Here is a 19297-nt window from a genome sequence, read left to right on the forward strand (position 1 = left end):
TATATATATATATATATATATATATATATATAGGAACACAGCATACAGAATATAGTCAATGGCCTTGTAATAGCCATATACGATATTAGAGGGGTAGTAGATTGGGGGAGGGGGGTTATCACTTTGTGAGGGGTGTAAATGTCTAACTATTACATTACTTTGTACACCTGAGACTAATAAAAAAGAACTTTGGGTGGTTTGATACTGTATTACTTTGCATTATATATAAGTACAATGACAAAATTCCAAGAAAAAAAGTTTCTTGACATTTTCAACTTCTCCTCTCCTTGTATTGTCTGAAACCTTTGGACAAAGAGTGTTTGAAGAGCTCATGATTATTTTCTGAAAAGTTAATACAATGTAGGTTATTTCCCTAAGTTGGTAAAAATAATTGCCAAAGTTTGACACAATTTGATATACATTATACATTATAATTATAAATGTAATTGGTATGAATGCATGAAATATGTATTTGTAGTTTTCCCTCATATTATTACTTGTTGAAAATAAAGAAGTCATGGGGCCTGCCGAGTTGCTCAGTGGGTTAAGAGCTTGCTTAAGAGTGCAAGCTCTGAGCAACAGGGTCACTGGTTCAATTCCCACATGGGCCAGTGAGCTGCATCCAAGCTGAGCTGTCTGAGCTGCCAACAGGTGGCAGAATAGCACAGCTGGTGAGAGCATGTGCTCCTAACAAGGTTGCCTGTTTGAGATGGTGGGCTATGCCTGCCCGCAATTAAAAAAAAGACTTGAGCTGAGCTGCCGATCCGGTGGTTCAGGGGATAGAGCGTGCACTCTTAACAAAAAGGCTACTGGTTTGACTCCTGCATGGGATGGTGGCTACGCCCACCTGCAACTAATTGAACACAGCACCTTGAGCTGAGCGTCGCGACTGGACTTGGAGCTGAGCTTGCTGCGCCCTCCACAACTAAGATTGAAGGACAACAATTTCGCTGTTCCCTTTCCCCAATTCCCCAACACTGTTCCCCTCCCCCAATTCCCCAACACTGTTCCCCTCCCCCAATTCCCCAATAAAATCTTTTAAAAAAAGAAAAAGAAAACAAGTCATGACAAATTAAAAAAAAAATCCCAAGGAATCTGAAAACAAACAAAAAAAACAAAAACAAACATCTCCTGGAACTTAAAAGTGAGTTTAGTAATGTTGGTGGTTACAAAATTAACACTAAGCAAAGAGCTCTTAAACTTGACACCAAAAGCATGATCCACTAAAAATAATCATAAATTGGACTTCATCAAACCTGCTCCATGAAAGCCCATATGAAAGGATAAAAAGCAATCTATAGACTAGGACAAAATATTTGCAAAGCATATATAAATGACATGAATAGGCAGTTCACTGATGAGAATATATGGATGTCAAATAATCACAGGAAAAGATGTTCAACACCATTAGGCATCAGGAAAATGCAGATTGAAATCACAATGAAAGATCACTATACACTTAACAAAATGGCTAAAATAAAAAATAGTGGCAACACCAAATGCTAGCAAGGATGCAGAGAAACTAGATCACTCATCTATTGCTGGTGGGAATATAAAATGGTACAGCCACTTTGGAAAACAGACAATTTTATATAAAACTAGATGTGCAACTACCATATGGCCCAGCAATTGCACTCCTGGGTATTCGTTCCAGAGAAATGAAAAATTATGTCCACCCAAAATCCTGTACAAAAATGTCCATAGCAGGTCTTCTTTTTAATAACCAAGAATTGGAATCAACCCAGATGTCTTTTAACTGGTGCATGGGTAAACAAGCTCTAGTGTATCCATACCATGGAATACCAGTCAGCAATAGAAAGGAATGAACTACTGATGCAAGCAGCAACCTGGCTGGATCTCCAGAGAAGTATGCTGAGTAAAAAGAAAGTCAATAAAAAAAAAGGAAAGAAAGGCAATCCACAAAAACAAACAAACAAAAAACAGGAAAAAAAGAAAGAAAGAAAAAGAAAAGAGGAAAGAAAGAAAGAAAGAAAGAAAGAAGAAAGAAAGAAAGAAAGAAAGCAAGAAAGAAAGAAAGAGAAAGAAAGAAAATCCAAAAAGATTACATTCTGTATGATTCTATTTATTAACATTTTTGAAATGACAAAGTTTTAGAAATGGAGGACAGATTAGTGGTTGTCAAGGGTTAAGATGTGGGGAGCAGAATAGAGTGGGGGGAAAAGGGTAGAAGGGATGTTGGTATGTTTATAAAAGGGCAACATGAGGAATCCTTGTGGTGTTGAAACTGTTGAAACTGTTCAGTTTGTTGACTGTCGTGGTGGAGACACCCATCTTCACAGATGGGAAAATTGTATAGAACTTAATACACACACACACATGACTATAAGTAAAACTAGAGACATCTGAATAAGATTGGTGGATGTTATCAATGTCAATATTCTGATTGTTATTATACTCTAGCTTTGTTAAATGTCACCATTGGGGGAAACTGGGCAAAGTCTTCAGCTGCACGCGAATCTACAATTATCTCAATAAAAATTCAATTTAAAAAAGCAAATGCAAAAGCCCACACTGTGCAGGTAGTTCAGTGACAACTAAATGTCCATTCCTACTGGAAGGACCACAGAAGCCATGGAATCTGGCGTCCATCCTTGAAGGGCTCACAAACGTGTTGTGCCACATTCATTCTGTTCCCATTTGTGAACAAGTGATCACTTGCACAAATGATTTGCATTAGCTTTGCTGTCTCTGTATTTTAAAGTGGGGATAATCCATGCTAATTCACAGGGGCCTGTAGGCTTAATTGCCATTTGCTCCTTCACGCTACACAAAATTGTATTATTGCAATCATTGGGAGCTGGAGAACAGAGGTATAAAGTAGTTGAATATTTATGAGGCATTTTGTTGCAGATGTACCTGCCAGCAGAATATTAAGTAGAACATTTGCTAAGGTACCCAATTCTCCTTGTGATATGGGTATATCACTTCATATGAAATCTTTGTGTTTTTCTAGCCTACATATCACATCTGGTTTTTCTTTCAATCACGACCTCTATAAATATAATTCAGAGTGTGTTTATTAGATTTATAATAGATAATGGTGACCAGAAACTGCCACAGACAGATCTGCCTGTGGGGTAGAAAAAATATGAAATGAGCATCTTTAAAATTATGAGAAAAAATTTTTTTCAAACCTTTCCTGTCAGAGCTGATAATTGGATAGAGGGCTTAATAGTGGGCCAAAGGCCTTAGAAAGTACATAAACTATGTAATCAATCTCTACACATTTTTTAAATGTTGAGTTCATGAAGTAATTCAAAGCAGCTAGAGCATTAGATCAATTAATAAATCTTAGCAAATCTATAGCTCCACAGATAAAGGGACCCTGTGATTTGATACAGTGTAGATTCCTCAGGATGAACTCCATTCATGTTATTTCATTATTTTCAAAGAGGAAATTTCTTAGGTGCATAACTAAGAATAATCTAATCTGCATTACTTTAGGAAGACACTTCATTTTCATAAAGTCACAAGTCAGAACAAATCCTTTGTTGTATCATATGTCTGAGCTGAGATTAGGAAATTATGTTCAACATACCTAAAGAGGAATTTTAGCTCATAATCAGTCCCTAACAGTCCCTTCAAGAAATTACTATCACCATACATTCCTTTAAATACCATATTTCCACATGTTTAAGACGCACCCTTTTTTTAAAAAATTGGGGGTCTAGGGCTGGCTGAGTGGCTCAGTTGGTTAAGAGCTCGCTCAAGAGTTTGAGCTCTGAGCAACAGCGGTTCGAGTCCAGCCCGAGCTGAGCAGCCGNAGCTCTGAGCAACAGCGGTTCGAGTCCAGCCCGAGCTGAGCAGCCGCTGAGCTGCCAACAGGTAGCAGGATGGCTCAGCTATAAAAAAAAAAAATTGGGGGTCTAAAAACTGGGTGCGTCTTATACAGTGGTTGTATGAGTGCAAATACAAGCGCAAAAAAAGCGGGAAATGCAAGTGAAAAAAATCTACTACCACTGTATAAGACGCACCCAGTTTTTAGACCCCAAAATTTTTGAAAAAGGGTGCATTTTATACATGAGGAAATACGGTAATGCTGTAGACTTTTGTCACAGCTAAAAATTGGAAAAACCCTAAAAGTCCTTCAAATTGAGTGTTTTAATAAATTACAGTATATCCTTATTCTATCATACTAATCAGCATCACTCCAATAATCAGCTCTATATTTTCTGATATGGAAATATCTCTAAAATATATTACTAAGTTTTTAAAAAATGCAGTAGACTAGGCATATAATGATGATTCCAACTGTGAAACAGAAAAAAAAGAACATACACATGTAAATCCAAATTTTAAATTGTTTCTACAAGGATGCATAAGAAATTATTAACAATCATTACTTTTAGAGAGAGGTACTCAGGTAAGAGGTTGAAGAGAAAGACTTTTACTTTTATATCTTTATGCATTGGTTGAACTTTTACCATGTGTGTCTATAACTTTTTTTTTGTTTTTTGATTTTTGGGGTTTTTTTAGCTGAGCCATCCTGCTACCTATTGGCAGCTCAGCGGCTGCTCAGCTCGGGCTGGGACTCGAACCACTGTTGCTCAGAGCTCAAACTCTTGAGTGAGCTCTTAACCAACTGAGCCACTCAGCCGGCCCCTATAAATTTTTAAAAAATAAATCAGTTCTTAATGAGTAGTTAAATTAATAAAATAACTAGTAAAAGTAGTAAATTAAACTAAATTGTAAAAGCTCATATTTTTTTCCCTTGAAAAGGGGTGTGTCCTATGAAATTACAAGCCCACAGATACCAAGATGTGTGTACAAGGAATTGTAGCATTGTTTATAACTGCAAAAAATTGAAAGCAACTTAAATGTCCATCAATGGTGAGTTAGTTAAATAAATTATAGTACATCTCTACAATGGATAAATGCAGCCCCCAAAATGGATGAGGTGGAGCTATATGTACTGATGTGTCCAGAATAATATTAGATCAAACTAATCAAATTATAGAGCAATATGTATTTATGCACATATTATTTTTGTTTTTTGTTTAACTATACACACCCATACACATCCATGCACATATACACACACACTTATGATAAACTCATAGGAAAAACATCTTTAAAAAATAAGACACCTCTGTGGAGAGGATGTGGGATAGATTTTACTTTATACTTAATCTACTTTAGCATTGTTTGAATTTATTCTATTCACAATTATAATGTGTTATATTTGTAATTTAAAAAAATAAAGCAAAGGTGCTTAAAAACTACTCCAAAACTCAATTACTAATGACTAGCAATTTTGCTCTTACTATTATTTATCAGTGTACTGTTTAAATATTCCTGAGACAGCTCCAACTATAGTGAATACTTGTTTATTAAACCCAGGTAAGGTTCACAGTTTTCAGCAAATGTTCCCCAAAAGCTTTGTTCTCATGAATATATAAATATATACATATATAATTTATGTGTAAATAGATTTCTTGAGATTTGTAACCTAGCAATGTGCTCATTAAAATTTATTTTTAAAGGTTATAATCTTTCTATGGACCGTAAATAACAATTTATTAGGGAAAAGCTAGAGCTAGATATGTTGTAATCACTCCTATTGATTCATATAATTGCCCCCTTTTTCTCAGATGTCATACAGCCAAGATGGAGGTAGAAGAAATTCTATGGCATTACAGTTCCTTCAGTGGTGAGCAAGCAGAGACTGCAGTTGGCAGCCTAATTTCCCCAGGTGGGTTATCAATACCAGCACTTCCCTTCAAAGCAAGCGTCTAAGACAGTAGAGTAGTTCATAACCTTTTGGGTCAGCCATAGACTCCCTAAAGGTAGCCTTGATGATGTAGGGGTGAAAAGAAAATGGGGTTTGTAACTAGACAAATCTTTGCTCAAATCCCAGCTCCAGTACTTATTTGATGGGTGAACTTAAGCAACTTACTTAACCACTCTGAGCCTCTCTTTCCTCATCTATAAAATGCCTGACACATACAAAGAACTTAGTAAAAGGTAGCAATTATCATATTATTTTAGAATATGATGGAAACTATAGACTCTGTCCTCAGGAAAAAAAAATCCACCTTGCATTTTTAGGATGTTGCATACAATTTCAAGGGCTTTGCCAACCCATTAAAGCCATTTTGTATGTCAGGTTAGGAGCCACTGGCCTTAGATCTGGAAAGAACATTTGAAGAAACTAGAGTAGTAGAAGTAACATGTTCTACTCCTTTTGTTGATTGTCATTTCAGGTGGTATTTTCTTTTACTTTTTTCTTGTGCTGGATTATTTGTGTATTATGCCCACCAGGACTTAATCAGACCAAGAAGATGGATTGTAAATTAAAAAGTGTACAAAAGATGGGCCAGTCAAGTGGCTCAGTTGGTTAAGAGTGCAAGCTCTGAGCAACAGGATCACCGGTTTGATTCCCACGTGGGCCATTGAGCTGCGCCCGAGCTGAGCTGCCAACAGGTGACAGGATGGTTCAGCTGGTGAGAGCACGTGTTCCTAACAACAAGGTTGTCGGTTCGACTCCCACATGGGATGGTGGGCTATGCCTACCCGCAAATAAGTTTGAACACAGCGGGGCCGGCCGAGTGGCTCAGTTGGTTAAGAGCTTGCTCAAGAGTTTGAGCTCTGAGCAACAGCAGTTCGACGCCAGACCGAGCTGAGCAGCTGCTAAGCTGCCAATAGGTAGCAGGATGGCTCAGCTAAAAAAAACAAAAAACAAAAAAAAAAACATTGAACACAGCACCTTGAGCTGAGCGGCCACAAGCTGCCGACGGGCAGCTGGATGGCGACTGGACTTGGAGCTGAGCTAGCTGCGCCCTCCACAACTAAGATTGAAGGACAACAACTTGGCTGTTCCCTTTCCCCAGTTCCCCAACACTGTTCCCCTTACCCAATTCCCCAATACAATCTTTAAAAAAAAAGATATCCCAGGGCCGGCTGAGTGGCTCAGTTGGTTAAGAGCTCGCTCAAGAGTTTGAGCTCTGAACAACAGCAGTTCGAGTCCCGGTCTGAGCTGAGCAGCTGCTGAGCAGCCAACAGGTGGCAGGATGACTCAGCTAAAAAACAAACAAACAAACAACAACAAAAAAAGATATCCCTCTTGATTCTCAACCACCACAAAGAGGTTTGGGGACCCTTCTGCATCTCTGCTCCTCCTACCAGTCTCGACATGGCTTCTTCTTTATATTTTTAGTTATAGGACTTCTGTTCAGGTAGACTTCAGATGGTTCTCCAGGTTGACTGTTCTATAATTTAGTTGTAAAATATGTGTTAACAGAAGGACACAGGCACAGTGTTTATCTACTCTGCCATGTTGGAGATCCTAATCAGTAATATTTTTTCTGATATATCTCCTTGGGCAAGGGAAACAAAAGAAAAAATAAACAAATGGGAGTACATCAAACTAAAAAGTTTTGCACAGGAAAGGAAACCACCAACAAAATGAAAAGACAACCTACTGAATGGGAGAAGATATCCCCCAATCATACATTCAATAAGGGGTTAATATCCAAAATTTATGAAGAACTAATGTAACTCAACACCAATAAAACAAACAACATAATAAAAAAATGGGCTAAGGGGCCGGCCGAATGGAGTGATGGTAAAGAACTGGCTTGGGACACCAGAGGGTCCCAGTTTGGATCCCACATATGAGGGCCAGTGACACTGCCCTCCACAGCTAAGATGCTGAACAACAGCTCAACCTGGAGCTGGGCTGCCGTGAGTCGCCAGCAACGGCATAGGCTGCAGCCCATGCTGCACTGGGTTGCCATGGGCTACCGTGTGTAACCAGCAGCCAGTGTGAGAGGCCAGCAGCCACAGTGAGCGGCCATCCAGAAGCCGGCGACTGATCTGCCTTGCCCAGAAGAGTACAATGATGGTGCCAACTTGGGCCAGTGAAGCAACGTCCTCCACAACTAGACTGAAGAACAAAAGGACACCAACTTGTCTGTTCCCCTTCCCCCAATTCCCCAGCACTGTTCCCATCCCCCCAATTCCCCAATAAAAATATTTTAAAAAAATGGGCAAAGGACTTACATAGACATTTCTCCAAAGAAGACATACAGATGGCCAGTAGACATATGAAAATATGTTCAACATCACTAATAATCAGAGAAATGCAAAAAAACCCCACAATGCGATATCCTTTCACACTTATCAGAAAGGCTATCACCAGTAAATCAACAAACAGCAAGTGTTAGTGAGGATGGGGAGAAAGGGAACACTCATTCACTGTTGGTGGGATTGCAAATTGGTGCAGCCACTATAGAAAGCAGTGTGGAAGTTCCTCAAAAAAAATAGAACTACTTTATGACCCAGCAATTCCACTTTTGGGTATTTATCCTAAGAAATCCAAAACACTAATTTGAAAAAATATATGCACCCCTATTTCATTGCAGCATTGTTTATAGTGGCCAGGATATGGAAGCAACCTAAGTGCTCATCAATAGATGATTGGATAGAGAATTGTGGTACATATATGCAATGGAATATTACTAAGCCATAAAAAAGAATGAAATCCTACCATTTGCGACAACATGGATGGACCTAGAGGGTATTATGCCAAGTGAAATAAGTCAGACAGAGAATGACAAATACCATATGATTTCACTTATACATGGGATCTAAAGACAAAATAAATGAACAAACAAAACAGAAAGACTCAGATACAGAGAATGAACTGATGGTTGCCAGATTGGAGGGGAGTTGGGGAGCTGGCTGAAAAAGGTGAAGGGATTAAGAAGTACAAGTTGGTAGTTACAAAATAGTCATGAGTATATAAAATACAGCATATGGAATATAGTCAATAATTTTGTAATAACTATATCACAATGCTAGGTGGATACTAGACTAATCAAGGGGATCACTTCATAAATTGTATAAGTGTCTAATCACTGTGCTGTACATCTGAAACTAATATAGAATGATATTGAATGTCAACTGTATTTGAACAATTAAATAAGTAAAAAACTTTTTTAAAAAGATAAAGTTAGTTTAAACTGCTTTGCATGAGTGTTCAGGCTTAACCTACTTGTCCCTAGCTTGGTTTTATAATAAGAGCCAGCTAGGACCATTCTCTTTTATTTTCAAGGCTTCAATGAAGATTTAAAAAAAATGCCATCAGGTGGTAGCTCAAAGGAATAGCTGTCCCGTTCCTTTTCGTTAGTCTGATCTCAAAGAAACACAGAAACCTCCTAGAACGTGCCTGTGCCATTAACTCAAACATCCAGACTGTTGGTGAAAATGTATCTCTATATTCTGTGAGAGTGCTATTAGGCATGGATCTAGCCCCCACTCCTTCACTAAACCCCCACCCCAAATCCATAAGAGCAGTAAATAATACTCATCTAAGAAGAGTGAAAATTTCAGAAAATGAGAAAAAAATCCTATCTTGATGCTGTTACCATTGACTTGACCCACACTTTAGGACTGCTGATACTGATGGTGGAGAGGATTGAATTTGCGGGGACAGTGGGGCTGTACAGAGAAAAACAATCATGAATTTCCTCTTCAAAACTGGAAAGATGGGGACAAACACATGTGGAATTCCAAAACACCAGTTTTCTTACAAGAACTCCATTCAAACAGTTCTCCAACATCATTATTGCTCTCAAAAGAAAAATGAATTGACTTATAAGTACCATACCCCACTAAAAGGAACCAAGGGTCTTTAATAAAATGGCTGATTCTTGGACTGAGCAGAGAAATTACAGTATGATCCTATAACATCTTGTCATGCTAGAAAGTAAGAAAGTGATCAAAAAAATATGGGAACATGTCAAAAGGACACACGAGCCAGGGCAAAGGACCCCCACTGGCCAAATCTAGGCCAATTTGAACATCAAAATAAATGATAGCAACAGATTGTAACCCATTGAATTAAGTAAGAATCCATGAATTCATGCTAACATAGACATATAAACAACTGAAAAATGAATAAGTAAATGTGGAAGAAGAGAACACTCTTCCTTACAACAGAATGCTAACTAGTAGGTGTAGAAAAAAATGAGTTTTAAAATCATCATTTTGCAACCATCAAAGTAATAAGTGATTGAAGTTAGAGTCATCAATAGACATAAAACTACCGGGTGAAAGTTTGATAAGAACAGGATATTTACATAGCCTCCAAATATCTCCCCAGAAATTACTTATTAATTACAAAGAATAAAATAATAACTTTATAGTGGAGAAATCTAGCAATCAGAATCAAGTGATCAAAGTTATAATCACTAGTAACGGGAAAAACTGACATCATAAAAGACAAGGAAAGACTAAGCTTCTGTTCCAGATTAGAATCTAATGAGACATGATAACTAAATTCAATGCATGATCCTGAACTGGATCTTGGACCAAGCAAAAAATAGCTGTAAAGGAAATTATTAGGATGATTGGCTAAATTTGAATATGGACTATGAGTTAGATATTAGTATTATATCAATGTTAAATTTCCTGATTTTGATCATCATACTGTGGTTATATAAGAGAATGGACTTATTCTTAGGAAATGCACACAGATATTTAGGGGTAATATTTAGGGATAATGAGGCATTATGCCTGCAACTTAATCTACAATCATTAAGAAATAAATTGTGTGTGTGTGTGTGTGTGTGTGTGTGTGTGTATGTCGGAGGGAGGGTGAAAAAGAAAGAGAGAGAGAGACTGACAAACATAAGAGGAAAATATATCAGTTAGTGAATTTGGGTAAAGAATATATAGAAGTTCTATGTCCTGTTCTTGCAATTTTTCTGTAAATCTGAAATCATCAAAATAAAAGACAAAAGAAAATAGTATTTGCTCTGCATTAGAAAGTAAATGACAGGGTACCTCCGAGTGGCTCAGTTGGTTAAGAGCACAAGCTCTGAGTAACAGGGTTGCCAGTTCGATTCCCACATGGGCCAATGAGCTGCACCCAAGCTGAGCTGCCAACAGGTGGCAGGATAGCTCAGCTGGTGAGGGCACATGCTCCTAACAACAAGGTTTCCGGTTCACTCCCGCAATGGGATGGTGGGCTATGCCCACCCGCAACTAAAATTGAACACAGCACCTTGAGCTAAGCAGCCGCAACCGCAAACTGCCAGTGGGCAGCCGGATGACGACTGGACTTGGAGCTGAGCTAGCTGCGCCCTCCACAACTAAGGGTGAAGTACAACAACTTCTCTGTTCCCCTTCCCCAGTTCCTCAACACTGATCCCCTTCCCCAATTCCCCAATAAAAACCTTAAAAAAAAAGTAAATGACAAAACTATGGCAACCTTCGGCCCCTCTGAGGAAGACAGAGCCTTGACCTTGGAGTGGGTTATTGGAGTAGCGAGCTGAAGAGCACTGCATCACTGCTACCCTTGCTAAGGAGGACAATTCATAAGTTACTCACAGCAGCGCAGTCTCATGTCAAGAGTTGGAACCATCTTGTTGATGAACCAAACATCTTCTTCCCAACTAACTACGTTCCCGCCCAAACACTTCATAAACTCCTCATGTTCCAGGATGCGGTCCCAGAGTTGAAAGTAGTACAAGCTGCCAGTGAAGCGAGGCAGCACGCTTTTATCCTGGCTGTTCCACTTCCTGAGAAAATGTCCTAAAACCAGAGTCCCATTAGAGGTCAGGTTTTGTGGTTGATCCATCATTACCAGTATCCTTTCTTTATTCAGGAAGAGCTCTAACCTGCCATTCATACCATCCCATACCAAGCATACTGTATGCCATTGAAATGGCATCAGTTGGTAACGGATGTAAAAGGTCTTGCCCAAGTTGTGTAGTATTAACTGCTCATGGTCTCCTGCAAGTCCAAGGTCTATGTCTTCTCTGCCCAGGAAGGTGTTATTAGTAATATAGGAGAAGGCCATCCAATCACTTGATTTGTCATCCACAAATACCAGGTCAATGCATGCTGTGAATCGACTGAGTTCTGGAATGAGGTTGGTCAGGCTTACATATGTGTCCGCTCCTCCATAAAAATCCAGCCTTTTTCCTTTTAGCGAAAGTGCATCTGTCCAAATTTTGGGAAGGGGAAAGAGAATACAAATGAAATTTCAGTAACAAAACAATCAATGTTGTCATCTTCATTAGCCATATAGTCAAATCCAGATTATACAATACTATGATGAGTCAATACTGGTACAAATAAGCCAATTAGTAGATATAAAAAAAATCATCTCTATTTAACATTGGCATGTGACTTTTTTGGCAGACGAGTTTCTTCCTAATTCTAGTTTGCCTGGGTTAATATGAAAATTTAGCTTAGTGTTCCCCGACGGCACATAAGCTGGACAGTTTGAGGAGGCAGTTAGAAGTGTGCGGCTAGTGGGGGCCAGGGAAGCCAAGAAAAAGGCATCTTGGACTTAAATTTTGCTGCATATGATTCCCACTCACATAATCAAAGGATAACTATTTCCATATACCTAGCTGTTTTATTATATTTATGGTGCAACAGCAATTTATTTCTCCAGTGCCTTTTCCTGAGCCAAATTACCTAACTTATTCTTCTGTCTCTGAAAACTGTTTCTAATGGGAGGCATGGACAGGGGCCTGAAGGATGACCAGCTGGACGATACCCAAGTGCCAGGGCTTCTGTTTGCACTCAGGAGTGGGAGAAATGACACTTCCCTGAATGTATCCTGATTCCCTCCTTCCGTCTCCTCAAAGGGGACAGAAGCAGCTTTGAGTCCCTAGATGGCCATGGACCCAGGTATCACTGGCTCTGGAGTCACGCAGCCTGGGTTGGAATCCCAGCTCTGACACTTGTCAGCTGTGTAACTTTGAGCTAGTCACTTAACCTCTTGATGCCTCAAGGTTTGCTTCAGTAAAATGGGTATTCGGGGCCATAGTGTTATGTGTGTGCACAACTCTAGGGACCACCATGCACATTATAGTCTATGCCAGGTAATACCCCTACCTACTGACCTTACAAGATTGTCTGAATATTAAGTGAGATGATGTATGCAAAGCCCTCTCAAACATTGCTGAAAGACATGTCCATTGGTACAGTCTTTTGGTGAGCAATTCGACAATATCGATGAAGATTTAAATTGAGTATGTCCTTTGTTTCATAGGAAGCTATTGATGAATACTGTCATCATCACAAACCTCACACCCCAGGCGAATAGGCAAATATCATGATTGCTGAACATCAGCCTAATTCCAGTCCCCACACAGCCTAAGGCAAACCAAAAAAAAAAAAAGCTTTATGGCAGAATGGAACTCCAACCTGTCTCTGAACTAGGAGTGTAACATTGAGACCATCACTCTAAAACTGACAGCCTTACAGCGCACTGCAGAAGCTGGCAGGGAGTGACAACTTCCTTACTTTTGGGAAATGTCTGCAAATAAAAGCTTCTAGATATTCTCTAGCCCTACAGTATTCTCTCCCTCTATTCCTCCACTGAACATCTGCCAAAAGCAAACAAGTATGCGCCTGCGTGCACGCGAACACACATGCACACACACACACCTCTATGTGCCAGAACTCATAACATCCACCTGCCAGGGAGCTATTTCTGAACTACCCATGGTGGATGAGCAAATGCTTATTTCTGTCTCTGGCTTATGTGATTATATTATCATCTTTCATGTGGCTAATAAATCAAGAGTTAATCCCACAAAGCAACAATTGCTGTGAAACCCAAGTCTTGATTATGTTAATATTGCTTTTCTGTTCAGCCCTCCAAAATGACGTCAAGTACAACATTTAACAATGAGCTTTATGATGACCATAAATCTCCAGGGCTTACTTGTCCCTTAAAAGAGAATGTACCATAATTTTATGCGGTATACAAAGGCCTCTCCTCTCTGCAATATATTAATATAAACCAGTTGCCAAAGGACATGAACAAGCAACTTACTAAATCAGAAATACAAAAAGACGGCCTCTCACTGTTTTAAAATTATAAGTTAGAACAACAATAAGACACCATTATTGCCTTTTAAAGTGACAACATTTTAGACAGAATACGAAGTTTTGATGGGCCTGTGGGGAAACAAATCACTTTAATACACTGTTGGTGGGAGTAACAATTAGTACAGTCTCTCTTTTTTTTGAAGGGCAATTTACCAATATTTATGAAAATTTTAATTGTGTATAGCTGCATATATACTTTGATACAGCAATTCCATTTCTATTAATTCATTCTAAACAAATGTACATGTATACAAAGATGCAAGTACAAGGATCTTTGTTGCAGCATTGTTTGTAATTGAGAAAATAGGAAAATCTGTATGTCTATCAATAAGTGACTAGTTAAGCAATTATTATCTCTATACAATGGAATAGTGAAACAAACAAGGTAGATCTATATAGTTATGGAGAGATTTTCAAGGCTTTATATTACATGAAATGGGGGTTACATAAGTGTAGATATAGTATTATCCTATTTTTTTAAAATAAGAGAAAAATATGTATGTTAGCATACGTATAGAAAAAAATCTTGAAGAACACACATCAAACAGTTAAGAATGAGTGTCTGTAGGTGTGAAATTTAGGAGTATTATTACTTTTTATGTTACATATTTCAGTAATATTTGTATTTTTATACAATCATGTGTTACATTTATAATCAGAAAAAATAGAGATTAGATAGATAGATGATAGATAGATAGATAGATAGATAGATAGATAGATAGATAGATAGATAGATAGAACCACTCGTGGCTATACTTAAGATTCTGCAGGCATATCTATAAGTTCTGCTTAGATAAGAGCAGAAGTGTGGTGTAATGGAGTCCAAAAACAAGTTCTGTCCCTTACTAGCTGTGTGAACATGAGCAATTAATGCCTGAAAAAGCTCTTAGGGCAGTGACTGGCATACAGTGAGTACTATATGAATGTTAAATAAATAAACTCACGTCACTTCTCTGTGTTTCGTTCCTCCATGGTAAGATGGAAATAATAATTACCTACCTCATTGGACCGTTAGGAAAGATGACGCAATGATCACTAACGTTTAGGTTATGTATGTGCAAATGTTTTAAACTGTGAAGCCCCATGTGAATGTCAGCTGCCATGTTTGCCATAGTCATTCTTAGAAGCCTCTCTCTTCTCCCACAAACACTTTTGCACCCTCATACATGCAAGCACGTCTGCACTGAGCCCTGCTGCAGCCTCCAGGGCCCCCAGCAGGGCTCGGAGGAGGCTGCGCAGGGATGAGGCAGGGACAGGGGCTGTGCCCTTCTGTTTGGCCAGGCAAGCTGCATTCGCTGACGGGCCTCTCTAGGGTCTGCTTCAAAGGCCACTTGTGTCTTTGCATATGATTTAACTATCCATTGCAGATGTCTGCTTGGGTGCTGCCATCTGTTCCCTGGCAATTTTTAAATCCAAATTGCATGATTGCTCCCCTGAAGCGTGTTCTTTTTTGATTTGTCTCCTCTGTATCTCTGCCTCTATCCTGTTTCCTTTTATTTGAAATTACATTTATTGTCTTCCCTACTTAAAAAAAGTGGTTTTTTTCCCTTTATATAAGTGATACTGTACATCATTTTTAGAAGAAAAGGTGAAAGTACTAGAAAGTAAAAAAGATGAGAACAAAGTCAGCCGGAGCCCCACCACCCAGGGACAACCACCACTAACATTTTGGTTTATTTCCTTTGATTTTTTTTTCTGTGCATGGGTTTTGCCTGTTTCTATGTGGTATGAAAATTTTGGTACCCTGCTTTTCTCATTTAACATTATGACATCAGTGGTTTCCACATTAGGAAAAACTTACCATAAACCTCATTTCAATGGCTATGTTACAGCCTCAGGAATGTCAGGCACCATTTTATTTGTGTTGAGAAAATTCGTAGAACAGGAAATACACCATTTATAACCATTTTAAAGCATACAATTCAGTGGCATTCAGTACATTCATGATGGTGTATGGTCATCGCCATTATCTAGTTCCAGAATATTTTTATCACCCCAAAAGGAAACCCTATACCCATTAAGCAGACATTCCCCATTTGCCCCTCCCCCCAGCCCCTAGCAAACACTAATCTGCTTTATGTCTCTGTGGATTCGCTTATTCTGACATTTCATATAAACTAAACCATACAATATGTGGTTTTTGTGTCTGGCTTCTTCTACATAGCGTAATGTTTTCAAAGTTAATGCATGTTGTAGTATGTGTCAGTACGTTAACCTTTCTATGACTGAATAATATTTCCTCTTATGGGTATACCACATTTTGTTTATTGAGTCATCCGTTACTGGATATTTGAGTTGTTTCTACCCTTTGGCTATTATGAACAGTGCTGCTATGAACATTTGTGCCATTCTTTTTTTTTTAAGATTTTATTGGGGAATTGTGGGAGAGGAACAGCATTGGGGAATGGGGAAGTGGAACAGACAAGTCGCTGTCCTTTTGTTCTTCAGTCTAGTTGTGGAGGACATTGCTTCACTGGCCCATGTTGGTATTATCATTGCGCTCTTCCCGGGTGAGGCAGTCGCTCGCCGGCAGTTAGACAGCCGCTCACTGTGGCTCACGGCACCTCACACTGGCTGCTGGCCGCTCACACTGGCTGCCAGCCATTCCAGTAGCCCACGGCAGCCCACTGCAGCAGGGGCTGCAGCCTACGACATCGCTGGCGACTCACGGCAGCCCAGCTCCAGGTCAAGCTGTTGTTCACCATCTTAGCTGAAGAAGGCACAGTGTCACTGGCCCTCATGTGGGATCTGAACTGGGGTCCTGCTGCTCAGAGCTGGCGTCCCAAGCCAACTCCTTACCAACGCACCACTCAGCCGGCCCTGTGCCATTCTTTTTATTTGAACACGTTTTCATTTCTTTGGGTATATACCTAGGTGTGGGTCATATAGTAATTCTATATTTAACTTATTGAGTAACAGCCAAGCTGTTTCCACAGTGGCTGCTCCATTTTACATTCCCACCAGCAATGTATGAGGGTTCCAATTTCTCTACCTCCTCTTCAACACTTTTTTAAAAATTAGTAACCATCCTAGATGGTGTGGAGCAATATCTCATCGAGGTTTTGATTTGCATTTTCCTAATGACTAAAGACTTTGAGCATCTTTTCAGGTGCATGTTGGCTATTTGCATATCTTCTTTAAAAAAATGTTTATTCAAGTCCTCTGCCAACTTTTTAATTGTATTGTTTCTTTTTGTTGTTGAGTAGTAAGCATTCTTCATATATTCTGGATATAGTACCTTATGAGATATATGATGTACAAATATTTTCTCCCATTCTGTAGGCTGTCTTTTCACTTTCTTGATAGTGCTCTTTTATGCACATTTAATGGACTTTGATAAAGTCCAATTTATCTATTTTTTCATTTGTTGCTTATTCTTTTGTTTCATTTCTAAGAATCTATTGTGAAATCCAAAGTCATTAAGATTTACCTCTATGCTTCCTTCTAAGAGTTTTATAGTTGTAGTTCTTATACTGGGGTGCCAAAAAATGTATACAAGCGGGCACTTGGATCAATGTTGCTCAAGCAGTAGTGTGCCGTAATCAGAAGTATCTGGAGGCTGATGGTAACCACTGTGAGCACCTCTTGTAATTGCAGAAGTCAAACGTGACTTGTATTCTTCTTTTGTTATAGGTATATATTGAATATTACAATTTTAATACAGTTTTCCTTTCTTAAAATGTGTATACATTTTTGGCACCTTCTGTATTTAGCTTTTTCATCCATTTTGTTAATTTTTGTATATGGTGGGAAGTGAGGGTCCAACTTCATTTTTCACATGTGTTCACATGTATACGTATGTGTATACGTATGTGTACATGGATATGTGTTTACATAACTTGTTGTCCCAGCACCATTTGTTGAAGTGACTATTTTTTCCCCTTGAAGAAAATTAATTGACTATACTTGTACTTGTATGGGTTTCTTTCTGAACTCTAAATTCTGTTTCATTAATCTATGTCTATCCTTTTGACAAAAACACACTGTTCTGATTGCTGTAGCCTTGTAGTAAGTTTTGAAATTGAAATGTGTTAAGTCCTCCAACTTTTTTCTTTTTCAAGATTGTTTTGGCTATTTAGGGTCCCTTGCAATTCCATATTAATTATAAAATTAGCTTTTCCACATCTGTTTAAAAAAAAGCCATTGGGATTTTGATAGAGTTTGCATTGAATCTATAGATATCTGGGAAATATGGGCCATTGTAATATTAAATCTTGCCATCTTACTATTAAATCTATGAACACAGAATCTTTTCCATTTATTTAGGTCTTCTTTAATTTCTTTCAGCAGTGCTTGTAGTTTGAGTGTAGAAGTCTTTCACTACTCTTTCTAGGTATTTTATTCTTTTAGATATTATTATAAATAAAATTGCTTTCTTAACTTCATTTCAGATTGTTCATTGCTAGTGCATATAAATACTACTAATTTTTGTGTGTTGATCTTCTATCATGCAACTTTGCTGAATTTGTTTATTAACATAAATATCTTTTTTTGAGTTTCTTTAGGATGTTCTATATGTAAGAGCATATCATTTATGAAGAAAGATAGTTTTACTTTTTCTCCCCCAGTTTGGATGCCTTATATTTCTTGTTCTTGTCAAATTGCTATGGCTGGAACTTCCAGTGTAATGTTAAATACAAGTGATGAAAGTGGTGATTCTGGCCTTGTTCCTGGTCTTAGAGGGAAGTTTTCAGATTTTCACTATTAAATGTGATGTTCACTGCTGGTTTTTGTAGATGCCCTTTATCAAGTTGAGGAAGTTCCCTTCTATTTCTAAGGTGTTGAGTGTTTTTATCATGAAAAGGTGTTGGATTTTGTCAAATGCTTTTTTTGCATCAATTGAGATATACATTTGTTTTTTCCCCTTCAATCTATTAATGTGCATTACATTAGTTGATCAATTTTTAAAACTATTTTTATTTTTCAATTACAGTTGACCTACAACATTATATTGGTTTCAGGTGTACAACACAGTGATTAGATATTTATACAACTTACTAAGTTATCACCTTGATAAATCTAGTACACATGTGACACCATACATAGATATTACAATTTTATTGACTATATTCCTTATGCTATACTTTACATCCTGATAATTATTTTGTAACTACCAATTTGTATTCTTTAATCCCTCCCCCCTTTTTCCACCCGTCCCCCAACCCCCTCCTATATGGCAACAATTAAAAGGTTCTCTGCATCTATGAGTTTGTTTCTGATTTGTTTGTTCATTTATTTTGTTCTTTAGATTCCACATTAAGTGAAATCATATGGCATTTGTCTTTCTCTGTCTAACTTACTCCACTCAGCACAATACCCTCTAGGTGAATCCATGTTGGTGTAGATGACAAGATTTCATTCTTTTTTATGGCTGAGTAATATTCCATTACATATATGTAACTCTTCTTTATCCATTCAT

The 19297-nt window shown here is 38.3% G+C and overlaps 1 protein-coding gene across 1 annotated transcript in view; it reads right to left on the minus strand.

The window, feature by feature from the left end:
- ADGRG4 (adhesion G protein-coupled receptor G4) overlaps positions 1-13490 on the minus strand; it is a 91579-nt gene extending 78089 nt beyond the window's left edge. Inside the window, 2 exon segments of the mRNA XM_019667774.1 lie at positions 11356-11970; positions 13487-13490. Of these exon segments, the coding sequence (XP_019523319.1) occupies positions 11356-11970; positions 13487-13490 (619 nt within the window).
- Between the last annotated feature and the right edge of the window lie 5807 nt (positions 13491-19297).

The sequence above is a fragment of the Hipposideros armiger genome, unplaced genomic scaffold (assembly GCF_001890085.2).
Source record: "Hipposideros armiger isolate ML-2016 unplaced genomic scaffold, ASM189008v1 scaffold_505, whole genome shotgun sequence".
Taxonomy (NCBI): Eukaryota; Metazoa; Chordata; class Mammalia; order Chiroptera; family Hipposideridae; genus Hipposideros; species Hipposideros armiger.